General features: G+C 31.9%; 2 protein-coding genes across 2 annotated transcripts; one reads left to right on the top strand and one right to left on the bottom strand.

Annotated features, from left to right (window-relative positions):
• The first annotated feature begins 800 nt into the window (after positions 1-800).
• LOC120088321 lies at positions 801-4,531 on the top strand. The gene is made up of 4 exons (XM_039045538.1): positions 801-2,660; positions 2,766-3,029; positions 3,988-4,107; positions 4,187-4,531. Exons 1-4 carry the CDS (start codon positions 1,518-1,520, stop codon positions 4,235-4,237), a joined length of 1,578 nt encoding a protein of 525 aa, XP_038901466.1. The 5' UTR covers positions 801-1,517; the 3' UTR covers positions 4,238-4,531.
• A 2,346-nt stretch (positions 4,532-6,877) lies between these two features.
• On the bottom strand, positions 6,878-9,505 carry LOC120088370 (E3 ubiquitin-protein ligase RMA1H1-like). Its single transcript, XM_039045601.1, has 2 exons — positions 9,285-9,505; positions 6,878-7,834 (listed from the first exon to the last, which is right to left on the bottom strand). Exon 2 carries the CDS (start codon positions 7,785-7,787, stop codon positions 7,029-7,031), a length of 759 nt encoding a protein of 252 aa, XP_038901529.1. The 5' UTR covers positions 7,788-7,834; positions 9,285-9,505; the 3' UTR covers positions 6,878-7,028.
• Positions 9,506-13,721: the final 4,216 nt, after the last annotated feature.

The raw sequence follows: 13,721 nt of genomic DNA, 5'->3' as shown, positions 1-13,721 counted from the left end.
ATACACACACCATTGGTTTGGTTCGCTTTTTATTGCTTTTTCTAATAAATAACTGATCTAAATCAATACTTTTTTTGTTTCCTTCAAATATAAATCAAGATGTCCAATTTTATATTAAAAAACCAAACCAAACCATCAGTTGATTTAGAATAATTTGGATATATTTTTCATTTTATTGTTGTTATGACAAACAACAATTATGACAAACAATTAAATATAAAAGAATATCCATATTTATGAAATACAAGGAATATGTATTCTCTACTCGAATTTTTGATAATTTAATAGAAAAAATTATAATTTCTCATACTACTTTCAGTAATTATTACAAATAATAATAACGTTCATGAATTACATGATCTACAAAATAATATATAATTTGATAACGAGTCAAATTATGAAGTACTTTGGAGTTTAGTAGTATTAAAAAAAAGTTCGTAGTTTCAACAATTATGAGAAGTACTCCTTATTACCTCAAATTGAAGAAAATTGACTCGGTATAAATTATATATTATTTCCAAATAAGCCACGTGGCGATAGATCCTTTAAGCAATCTGTCTCTTTAGCTTATCTCAATTCAGGAAGCAAACTATCATGTTTAGGCATCCCCATGTCCTCATATTCGAATCTACTTTCTCTTCCCTACACTCGCTTCTATCTTTATCTAATCAACCACCTAATCTACTGCCGTCCATCACCCATCAAAACAATAAACTTTCAATCCAACGGCTCATAACAGGCGACTTGCTATGTTCCGGTGCTCAATCACCCGATAGAAATAATAATTAATTATTAGCACATGTTTCTACATTGCTTGCCTTCTTCCTCTCGACTCTATTTTGCTTTTCGGACAAATCTTCGAAGAAATCGGTTCAGTTCTCAATTCTTCACCAGCTGAATTCTAGAATTTTGTAAGTTTTCCTTCATTTTCCCTCCATTTTCTTCAGAATCATTTCGATTTCGGTTTTCTTCTTCGTTTTCCCCTCCCTCTTTCGCCCTCCAATTTGTAACCAATGGAGATGGCTATGGAGTTGGAAGATTCGTTCTCGAACGTTTTGCTTTCCTTTGCCTGCGTCTTGCTCGCCGAAGATGGAAGGACTCCGCGGTTTTCGATCAATCCATTACGAAGCACGCTACGAATATGTATACCTTCGCCTTTTTAAGTTTTCTTTAGGGTTTCTTTAATTTCTTAGCTTTTGGATGTGCTCTGGTCTGCATCTTCGAGGATTCTCTTTCGATTCTGGGCATATTTGTTGATTTTCTTTCAATTTGAAGATTGATTGTTCTTGTTGGTTGACTCCTCGAAGTTTTCTTCGTCGGTGAGGTTTCTTCGTTCTTATTGCCAAACCTAACATAGGCTCCTGCTTTTGGTTCTTTTCGAATAGAAGATAAGCTGTTGTTTCTCTTCTCTCTTTCATTGAAGACTACTACGGAATTCTACCGTGAAACTCGGCCCTTTTTTAACGAATTTTTTAATTTGAAAATTTTAATTCAAGCTCTTCAGTGAGAGTTATTGAATGGCTCGAAGGATGGAGTTGGGGTTCCCGAAGTCTGCTTCATATAGTCTTCGAGAACAAGCTGCTAGAACGATTCTACGCAATGTAAGGTCACAAGGGCACACATACGTTGAGCTACGAGAAGATGGGAAAAGGTTTATTTTCTTCTGTACTTTGTGTCTTGCACCATGTTATAGTGATTCAGTGCTCTTTAACCACCTGAAGGGCACTCTTCACACTGAAAGATTATCGGCTGCTAAGCTGACTCTCTTAGGACCAAATCCGTGGCCTTTTGATGATGGTGTTCTTTTCTTCCATAAGCCAGTTGAAGGAGATAACCAGGTTGGGATGTCAAATGACAATCATGAAAGGTTGTTGGAGTATCACAACAATGATAACAATCTTGCGATTGTCAGGTATGTTGGAAATTCGAAAGGCAATGGCAATGGACATGATGAGTTTAATGGAAATGTAAGGAACATGGAAGATTGTTCCTTCGAGAATGTGAACGATGGTGGAGATGGGGGTCATTTGGTGATTCCTGGTGTACTGATTAAGGAAGAAATTTCTGATATAAAAGTGAGGGAGTTGGGTTATGGACAAATCGCTGCTAGGCTCACTGAAAAGAATGGGATCTTTTCTGGAGTTAGCAGAATATGGTGTGAATGGCTGGGTAAAGTAAATGTCGGGATTGACAATAAGGTCAAAGTTCCTGAACATAATTATGCTATTGTTACTTTCACTTATAATGTTGATTTAGGTAGAAAGGGCTTGCTTGATGATGTCAAATTATTGCTCTCATCAAGTCCTGGAGCTGAATCACAGAATAATGAGAACTGTCGAGTGAAAAGAAAGATATCTTTCTCTGATCCTGAGGATGCTAGTCAGTCTATAAGCCATCAATATGATTCGTCTGGTGAAGATTCCTCAGCTTCTAATAGTGTCACGTCATCGCTGTTGCTGGATACATATGATGATCAAATTTTGAGTAAAACAATAATGTTGAATAAAGCAGTAAGGCGTGAGCTGAGAAGGCAACAGCGTTTAGCTGCAGAGCGGATGTGTGATATCTGTCAACAGAAGATACTTACTCATAAAGATGTAGCAACACTTTTGAACATGAAAACTGGAAGACTTGCCTGCAGTAGTCGAAATGTTAATGGGGTAATGTCAGTTCTTTCTTTTTCAGGATTTGTGATGTGATTGTCAATTATGATGATATTGGTATGGGCTTAGGCGCTTATTTATTTACAACATTTGCTGATTTAGGTGTTTCATGTATTTCATACCTCTTGCCTTATACACTGGATACTTCTCTGTGAGTATGAGATTAGTGTGAAGGATCTAGGTGGTCCAAAAGTTAGACGAAGGTACAGGAGAAAGAAAAAGGCTAAGGGCAGCAAACACAGCAAGGACTGTGAAACGAGACAAATAAAAACCCAAATTGATTCTGTTTTCTGCCCTGCATGCCAGGGTACTGGTATAATTGTTGATGGGGATGACCTAGAGAAACCAACCATCCCTCTTTCTGAGGTACGTGCAACATGAAATAGGCTTTTGTTCAACTACATTGTTATTCCCGTTGGTTCTTATGTTCATGGGCATAATACTTTGGTTTAAAATGTTTAGGTTATTGTATGTAACCTCTTCATTGCTTGTTTTTTCAGTCACAACACCAAAATTTAATGAGCTTAGAGCACAGTACAAAACATTTGAAATCTTGAGGGGTTCTCAAAATAGAAAACGTGTGAAAGGTTCAATGATCTAAAGAAAATTTAAGCTTGAATAGACACTTCTTCCACTTCTAAATTTCTTAGTTATCTACTTTTTACCAATGTTTTCATAAGTCAAGCCAATTTTTGAGAACTAAAAGAAAAGGGTAGTTTTTAAGAACTTGTTTTTGAAATTTGGCTAAAAATTCAACTCTTCTACTTAAGAAAGATGCAAATCATGGGAAGAAATTGGGAAGAAGTTGACTTAATTTTCAAAAATAAAAAACAAAAACGAAATGGTTACCGAACGGGTTAACAAATCAATTTGATTTTTTAGTAAGATATATTATGCAAAGCTTATTCGATTCAACTAACTTAATAAGTGCTGGAATAATATATTATGTGACCAGGTTACTTTGTGATTACAAAGTAAATTGATAACTAGAGTAAGCAAAGATTCTTAATTAAGCTAGAAGAGTTGGCAAAGGTACTCAAAAACCTTATTCTTCGACCTTTTATATAGCGTATAGATATCATCCTAGGTAGCATTTTACCTTGCAAATCAGTGTCAATCGCATTCACGTATTTTATTATTATTTTTAAGTGAGTTTGATTGAAAGAATTGACCCTCATTTCTAAGCTTGTTCAAGGGAGGTTTAAGAGAATTTCATGGACTTATTTTTGATAAAATGAACTGAGCTGAAGATTTTGTTTTAGGAAGATACCTTCATTACCTACTGCATAACCATTAACAAGCATCTCTTTCCGTTCTGCTATAGATCTTTAAATACAAAATAAAGGTGAGTGATGCCCGAAGAGCGTGGATGAAAAGTCCCGAGGTTCTGCAGAATTGTTCGACAGGTTTCCATTTCCCTTATCAACCTGATGAAACCATACAGGTAGGAACCAAACCATTCTTTCCAGAAACTGCTCCCATTTCATGTATCTGAGTCCTGAATTTTATTAACTTAATTGCAGGAAAATGTGAAACATCTCAAGTTGCTGCATTTTTATGGAGCTTTTGTATAGAAAGTACCTTCAAATTCGTAGGTTGGAACAGTAGGCTTCAATCATGCGCTGAAGCGTACAGTAGGTAGGTCTTGCTTTCTTAATAGCTACTGGACAAACTTTTGAACATTCATGGTCATTGTAAATGAAATGTCCACAAGTCCCGTAAATATTATGAAGATTGAAGGGCGTGGGAGGAGTATCTTGATATATATATAATTGTCCTTAACTAGTTTTTTTTTTTTTTTTGGGTTGCATTTAAATCAAACTTTGAAACTTCCTTGTATGTCAATATTACTGGATCACATCTCACAATTGCAGTCTAACATCATCGCTTTTTCTTTCCTTTACATCCCTTTTTCGACTTTTCTAACACAGGTGCTGTGATGGAATCAGATATGCCATTTTAGACCTTGATTTGTCAAGAATTAATTGTTTATTGTCCATGATTTGATGGTAAATTAGAATAATACTTGCATATTTGTTAAAATTCTTCATACTACTGTAGTACTAGAAATGAAAAATTGTTTGCATTAATGTTTGTGTTTAACATTTGAGAGGTTTCGGAAGACTTGAAGTAACAATTTTGATCCCTTATCCAAACATCAAGGACCGAAAAAGTACTTTACCATTTTTCTTTATAACGAATAGTCGGTAAGTTTAAGAAGTGATCTGTGTGTTAAAGAGTTAAAGAAGTGAGTATTGTTTTAACAAGTTAAATGAGGAGTGAGGGGTTCGAATTTGACGATACATTTTATATCATTGTTTGTTGATATTATGGTCATCAAATATTTTGGTAGATGTGTGGTGTATAGTGGGAATTTGCGGGCTCCAGCTGGAATTTATGGTAGAGTTTGGGAGCTGTGCCCTTTTCTCATTTAACTTATCAATGTCGTCCTCCAAAATACTAATTAGGACTATGCCCTTCATTTTTTTTCCATTAAACTCATACTTTCATATCCCAAGAAAAATAAATTTCTGATGAAGAGAAGACAAAACTATCAGAATTAATATCCATCCCCTCTTTCACAACACCAACAAAAAATATGTATTAGTTTTTTTTAAAAAATGGTTGAAATAGTGTCAAACTCCACCTCCAAGTCAAACTGAGATATTTGAAAGGAGATATGCAGTTGGGTCATTTTTGTTCGATGCCCCTTCCCAAATTCCCAATATAAACGTGATTACTGCACTTTAATTTTATTCTGGAAATCATTTTTATAGGGGAAAAAAATGGGAAAGAGCAGCCAGATATAGGGTGCCTCGATATAATCCTTGGGAAAAATAATATTTTTTTGGTGTTTAGGTTTTGGATATAATATAGTTTCTATTTGGTTTTTAAGTGTTGTGTGTTGGATTTTAATTTAGTCCATTAATTTAAAATGGTGTATTTTACCCTTGAAATTGTTTCAATTTGGTTTTTAGATTTTAAGATTTACATTTTTTACTTTGATTTTTCATCAAATACTCACTTTTAGTCTTTAGTATTAATATTTATTATCTAATTTTAAACAATTAAAAGGATTATAATTAATTATTTTTTACTATTTTTCATCACAATTAAAATTAATTTTAAATTTTCATATTGTAATTATTATAAATTAATTAATAGACATTAACGTCAAGGACTAAAGTGAGTATTTATTAAAAAATTGAGGTTGAAGGTGTAAAAAATCTATTTTTTTCAATGGTAAAATTGTTAAATCAAACTCAATGTTTAAGAACTAAAAATATACCTTTTTCAAACTTATGAATACTATATCCAAAACTATTTTTTCTCAAAATTATTCTTGATGAATTATAGGCAATAAAGGTTGCAACTTTTTTTTTCGCTATTTAAAAAAAAAAATGTAATTAACCGATGTAAATATTTCGATTGAGAAAGAACAAAAAGGAGGGGAAAATCCTTAACGCTTGTCTTTCTCAAAAAATTGAAAACAAAAAACAAGAAAACCAGAAATAAAACTCTATCAAATCAAATGGACCCTACATCTCGTGGCTGAAATTGACTGCCTACTAAATTCTTTTCACACACAATAATGTGGGTGAGCATTTTGCAAAGTGTTCTTAAACTAGTAATTCCTTCAAGAAACTTAATTTTCCAATTTGGTGGTTGCCCTTGTGAAAAAATCTGAGAGTTTTCCAATACTAGCCACAAGCCACATCCATTGGACCACATGGCGGTGCTCGTAATTCCACATCGATTAGAAAGTCATGAAGATTTCAACAAATATTAATATCATATCATTGTAAAAATACGACGGTTAATCATCGACTTGGTTCGGCCAATTCGGGTACTAGTGGGAAGCTTATTGGTTGCTTAGAAAATATCCAAACAAATATAAAGCCGTGCCATTCACGGAAGAAATTTGTTCCTTTGGAGAAAGACTTGTTGGAAGCATGAAGATGCCCTTTTCTTTTCACTTAATTTTATATTGAAATGAATCAGGTTTGGATAACCACAGAATTGAGAGGTCCTGATTTGGATTTTTAGTTTTTTTTTTCCCTTTTAGTCAAGCAGATAAACAAAGAGAAGAAAAGATGAGCAAGCTTTATCTATCTTTATTCTTTTCATGGATTACTTATAGGAGATCCCTATGGTAATATAGTACACATCTAATTAACTTTTTGTGATAATGGGATTCCCACTTAAAGAGTCGATTGCCACATAAAATAATTTTCATTATAGCGAATCCACCAATCCCATGAAACAGATTGAAGGAAATCTGTACCCCTTTTTATACTAAGCTCATAATTACATGCTATATGTGTATCTACATCCAATGGCTAGAAATGATCTAAAGGGAGCTAATTAGAATAATAGAAGACATATAACTAAGCAACAAAACAAGAAGAAACAAATTCTGCTCAGCGACTCATCAGCCTGCATTATGTGCCTCCTCAGTCTTACACTACTGTTGCTCACATGACCATATGAATTTGGATAAGTGTATAGGTTTGGTGTTGTGTTTCTGAATGTTCTTGTGTAAATCGCATCACCGAACATTCCGATCACTGGATGGATGATGTTTGTTGTGATACTACTTGAGCTGAGCATCGACGAAGCGATGTAGTTGTTCTGTGTTCGTGAATAGTATGAGTTTGACTGAGGAGAATAGTTGCGGGGATGAAGTTGGGGACTTGGAGATGCTGGTGCCTCTGTCCCGCAGGCACGGCCAAGTGGCCTGCGTGGGATGGCTGGGCCAAGATTTGATGGTGCTTTAGCTTTGGAGGGATTTATAGTCTGAAATTTTCCGTAGATTGGGACGAGAGTCGTGTGGGAGACTTCAGCCTTGCAAACAGGACAACGGCATTCTGCTTGTTGGCATTGTTGCTGCGCAGATAAGTTCTTGTATTGAAGCCATTTATAAATGCAAGGCCAACAGAAGAGATGACCACAAAGTGTTACAACAGGATCTTGAACTGAGTCTAGGCATATGTTGCAGTCAAAGCCATGGGAAGCTCCATCATCAGCATCTGAAATACATGTTTGGTTGTCTAAACATAATTTGTTTCCTCGTAATGAATTGTTGTTTTGGATCAACGTCTCTTCAACGTACTGATGTTCCATGGCCAGGTTTATGCTTCAGCACAGTCTTCTTCTTCTAATGCCTCAAGCTGAGAAACATGTCCAAGAAACAAGGTCAGAACTCACAACATGAAACAACTAGATTTCAAGAGAAGATTAACGAGATCTTGCACAACTTGATAAGAAATTCACAGTTAAAGGCTGCTGTTCGTACGTACAAGGATGCAATAGAAGCAGACAAAAGAATCGGCAGTTCAGATAAGATGAAGGTATGAAGACACGTTTTACTAGGAATTCATCAATAAACCAAAAACATCCCATCCATTGCAGAGATAAGATAACTAATGAAACAGCCAAACAAATCATCCTAATCCATTGGTTCGAATATATTATTAATTGGGTCCCAGAACTGACAAGAACATGGGTAAGCTCATTAGATTATTGTATTCTGAATGGCCGCTTCTTGAAAATCCTTTCACGAAACCTCCAAGTGAAGAATGATGTGGATGATTTCTGAAGTTGCCATAAATATCAGAACATGTTCAACTTGACAGACCCAGATTCAATTTATTTAATCAATAAGAAATTCAAGTGATGGAAATTCATTAATAAATCTCTCAAAGACACAATCCACCCCATAACTTCCCTAGATTAATGTTATGTTAAAAAAATGGTTAGAAATTCCAATTTGCTACATAACATGGTGGAAGATGAAGATTCAGAATCTTCTGCATTCATAAGCTTTCTTTTGAAGCAGATGGACTCAGTGCAAGCAAACCACTTGAAAGTGAAAAGAACTATCAATCTTTCTTTAGGTACGCACATAAGTTCGGATCCGTTACTTGGAAAACAGATCCTAGAGCATAATCATGCATAGAAGAAACTAAAAACGGATATACGCATACCTAAGAATTTACCTAAAAGAAGATAAATCGCAATCCCAACAATTAATAACCGAAACCAATATGCAAGTGAATCCAAACCCAAGTTGCAATCGAAATCAGAACTCCATATAATATAACTAACTACTCTTTCCAGGGAAGTTGAAAAATCGTAATGAACTTTCTATGCAAAAGAGCATAAGAACACCTAGAAACAAGATTTTTCGTTATTCATCACTTGACAAAAGTTTTATTGCCATATTATCATTGGTATGAAACAAAACAATTGAATGAAGCCATCCCCACGGTCCACTACACAAAACATCTCTCAAAAACAGAGCAAAAACAGAGCACGAAAATTTTCCGCCTGCACAGAAAATATAACCGTTTCCAGAAAACAAAGAAAACCCAATAAAATTCATCCACGAGAAAAGGGCATAGAGTTCTCGAGGCGATGAGAAAACCCAGAAAACCCAAGAACAAAGAACCCCATCTCCATTAGAGGTGTGGTAAGAAAGAAATCTAAACCAAATAACTGAGAAACCCCCATCTCCATTGGCAAACAGATCTAAAAAGCTTATTCCACTGAGAAAAACATATCGCCACCAAGGAGTAATACACAAAGAGAAGCACAAAGTGGGACAAAACAGGAACGTACCGAAACTTAATGGGCGAATCAGTAAGAAGGTTAGTTGAGAGAGGAGGAAGAAGAAGAAGAGGTGTGGATTTGAATAGGGCGATGTTGAGGGTTTTATATAAAAAGCGTAAGAAGGGCAAAAGCGAAGGTATCTGCAAATTCTCTTGAAATAGAAATAAGAATGGAAATAGAAGATGATGGGACGATGACGATGCGGCTTCTCAGCTTAAAGCAAATATGTAAAGGACAAAAACATTGCTCTCTTTTCAAGCTCTGGTTTCTCTTCAATCAACTTTCCTTTTCCTCCTTTCCCCTTTTTTTTTTTTTTTTTTTTTTTTTTTTATATATATATATATATATAAAAATAAAATAACTCTTTTCTTTTCTTTTTCTTTCTCTCTCTCTCTCTTTTTTTTTTCTTTAAAAAAAGGGAATAGAATAACTCCTTTTAATTTTAGGAGGAGCAATATTTTTTTTTTATAAATAGGAAGAGCATAAAAATAGTTAATTTTTTTTTAAAAAAAATTATCACATGATAAATTTTTATTAAACCGCTATTAGAACTGCACCAAAATGACGACATCTGATTTTCTTTTTCCCCTAAACTAAACACTGTGTAAATTTGGGTTTAAAGATGAGATATGTGAGTTGGCATTTCAAAATTTAAATAGATTTGTGGATGTAAAAAAATTAATGGTTTATAAAACATTTATATTTTTCAGTGGGTATTATTTGGGAAGATTTTGATTAAGATTTTTTTTAGAGCTTTAATGCATGGAATTTTTGGAGATATATGTTACTTTAATAGAATAAATGATGTGGTTATTAGGGATATAATTGAAAATTTAGAATTATCTAAAAGGGCAAATGGACATAAATGATTCCTCAGAATCCCAATTGTAATACAGTAAGATAAAGATAAAGATAAAATGATAATTAAATATTATTTTTCTATAATGGAAGAAATAAAATCTGATAATGATTATATTTATTTATTTTTCTTTTAAGAAATGTAATATTTCTTTTTTAAATATGTAAATTTTAGCTGTATAATTTCTATTTTTGATCTTTTAATAAATCTGATATTGGTTAAAATATAATATTTCTTTTTTAAAAAAATATTTAATATATAAATTTTAGCAGTAGAATTTCTATTTTTACAGTTTAATCTTATATATATACTAATGACAATACGGAGAGTGATGATCAAATCTTAGACCTCAAAACTGATAATACAAATCCTAAAATGTGGATATACATATCTTTGTAACAACGATGAAGGAATAAATTTGATAGTTCTATAATCTAAAATTGAGTGTGATTTAATCTATGTATCGGTGTAAGATATATCTCAATTATAATTATCAAAAATAAATTTTATTTAGAGTATAAAAATTTTAATATTTAAAGTTCAATGGTTATATATTCTTGGAGCTCATGATTAAAGTTTTGTTTAGGATTGCGTTGGGTAGAATTGGATTATTTCTTAATTTTTTTAAAAAATCACCTTTCTAATTATCCTTTCACTAAAAATCACCTATATACGAAAAATCTGTTATATTCTCTAACAAATTGTTATATATATATATATATATCCTTTTACATCTATTTTATCTCATATCAATAAATTTTTTACTAATATTTTTGTAACAATTGTTTTTCTTAAAATTGTATCACACAATTTTGATTAAATAAAATATCTTTCACTTTATATTATGTACTATTTAAAAAAAATGAACATATAATAAAGAAAAAAATTACCTTTTTAGTCTCCAAATTTTTTAAGTATATGTGCATTTGGTCCCTGAATTTTAAAAATATATATTTTTAATCCCAAGTTTATAAAAACATGTCTATTTGGTCATTAAGTTTTCAAAATGTACCTTTTTAGACCATGAATTTATAAAAATAGGTCTAAAAGGTCCTTGACGTTTTTTTTTTAATTTTTTTTAAAAATAATTATATGATATTTAAAATTTGAAAAAATAATTTTAGAGGGAATGTGATTTTAAAAATTATTTTTCTAATTTAAAATGTAATATAACTCTTCAAAATAATAGCGCAAAGTTATTTGAGGGACTTTATAAACCTATTTTTAAAAATTTAGGGTATAAAAAGATATATTTTTAAAATACAGGGACCAAACTCACATATTCTTCAAAACTTGAGGACCAAGAGGGTAATTTTTCCTATAATAAAATACTTAAATTGGCTCTTTCAAAAAAAAAAAAAAAAAAAAAAACACTTTAAGCCGAATAATACTTATACATTTCAATTTTATATAACAATAATTCTTTTTCTATCCATTTATCATATAATTTAAAGAAATAAAAATTTTAATTTGTAATTTAAACTATAAAAAGGATTGTTTTAAAATATAGAGAAATGAGCCCACTTACTTACAAATATACCAAAATGTTTGTAACAGTCCGGCTACATAGGACTTATATTAGGCTATTATTATATGCATGCATAAATCTAAAAACGACTCTCTCACAATTTTAACTAAATCAAACAAATTTTATTAAATAAATAACTTTGGTAAAATCTAAATAAGTAAAAATCTTTGATTGTGGTCTATAAGTTCAAAATAAATTTCATGAAATTTTACAAATAAAATATCGAACAATGGGACTATAAGTTCAAACATCAAGACTAGAATGTAAAACACTAAAACGTGAAAACATGAGTAGAAGCATCTCTCTGGTCCCAATGGCACGGTCACGGATTCCTTCTGTCATTTGGCGTTACGTCCTTGCACTTATTTGAAAAACATAACATAAGAAATGATGAGTATAAAATACTCAGTAAATAACCCCACTATTGGGGTTACTAGTCGATAACCGCCCTATCATAGGTGAGATGTACCCACAAACCTTTAGTGAAATGTACCCACAAACCTCTGGTGAAATCCCTAAGGAGATCATTAACTTCTGGTGAGTCTCGAAGGAAACACAAACCTCGGTGTGAAATCTCGAAGGAGATCACCACCTCTGGTGAATCCCGAAGGAAACACAAACCTCTTGTGGTATCTAACTACGTGTATGAGGTAATTATCACTATCATAAATAACATGTATCATAAAATAAAGTCCCACAACCATGTAAATACATATCATCATGCTCATTATTCTTCTAGCAAAGCATATAAAAAATTTAATCCATGCTTGCACTCCTAACATGTTCAGAATTAAGATAAGCTTATTTTTCCTCATGCATCTTGATGCAAATAGTCTTTGAATCCTCAAAATTATTCTTAAATTTATCTCCTAACACAAATGCGGTTTCAACAGTAAGATTAATTACCTTGAACTGAAATTCCAAAATTAATCTAAAAAATCAACCTCCAACGAAAACTTGAATTAATGTCTCAAACGCTTTGTTTACTCCAAATTTATTCCAAACTTCACTCAAAGATTCAAATCTATACCTAAACCATAATTTAGGATTTAAAATCCAATTTCCAACATTTATTACTAATCCAAAAAGTTCTATAGTCTTAATACTCACCAATTATGCCCTCCAAAGCTCTGGAACTTGTTGAATAGTACACTAACGACTTTCAAAAACTTGAATCGATGCTCCAAATCTTATAAGTAAATCAAGTTGCCCTAAAATTCAGTGTGTACTAAAGAACCAATCAAGAAATCCAAAAAAAAAAAATCATCAACAACTCACCAAATAAAAATCTGGCAAGCGACAGTGACCGGTGGATGCACAATGGGGAACGGTTAAAAAAAATATGAAAGTAACATGATTTTAAATACTCCTAATCTTAAATTATTTGAGATTTCATAACTTGAAGTAATAGATAAATTTGATTTCCTTTTTGAATAAGACATTTTCTCTAATTAGGAAATCCATATTTTAATTAATTAGAAAATTCATCATCTAATTAATTTAAATGAAATCCAAATTTCTTTTATCAACTCAATTTAAATTAATTATCTTCTCTAATTTAGACTCAAACTCCAAAATTAAGAAGGATAAAATTTAGAACCATAATTTCCTATTTCCTTCTTAAATTTCAAATTCACTTTAGTTTCCAAAATCCTATTTTTTTTTTCATTTTCTTCATTTTCAAATATTTATCCAAACTAATCCAAAAATTCTAAATCTCTTATCAAATTAATCTCAACCCAATTAACTTTCTCCACTTAACTTAATTTTGACTCTAAACTAAATTTAGAGGAATATACAATCCAATAGTTGAGATAAATTACATCCTTCCAAATATTTAATCAATTAAAAAACACACTTTCTCCAAAATAAAATTAATCCAATTTTTCCTTAAGTTGAATTAAAATTCCAATTCTTTACAAATATCTTTTAGATTAATTATCTTGTCTCCCGAATTAAATTTTTAGCCCAAATTTAGCAAAATAATGCTAAAATATTTTAAGAAAATTTAATACAAATTACATGAAAAAAATCGAGACGTTACATTAAAAAATCGGAA

This window comes from Benincasa hispida, chromosome 10, assembly GCF_009727055.1.
Source record: "Benincasa hispida cultivar B227 chromosome 10, ASM972705v1, whole genome shotgun sequence".
NCBI classification, from domain to species: Eukaryota; Viridiplantae; Streptophyta; class Magnoliopsida; order Cucurbitales; family Cucurbitaceae; genus Benincasa; species Benincasa hispida.
Note: the sequence above shows the minus strand (reverse complement) of the source record. Positions and strands in the feature narration are given on the sequence as shown.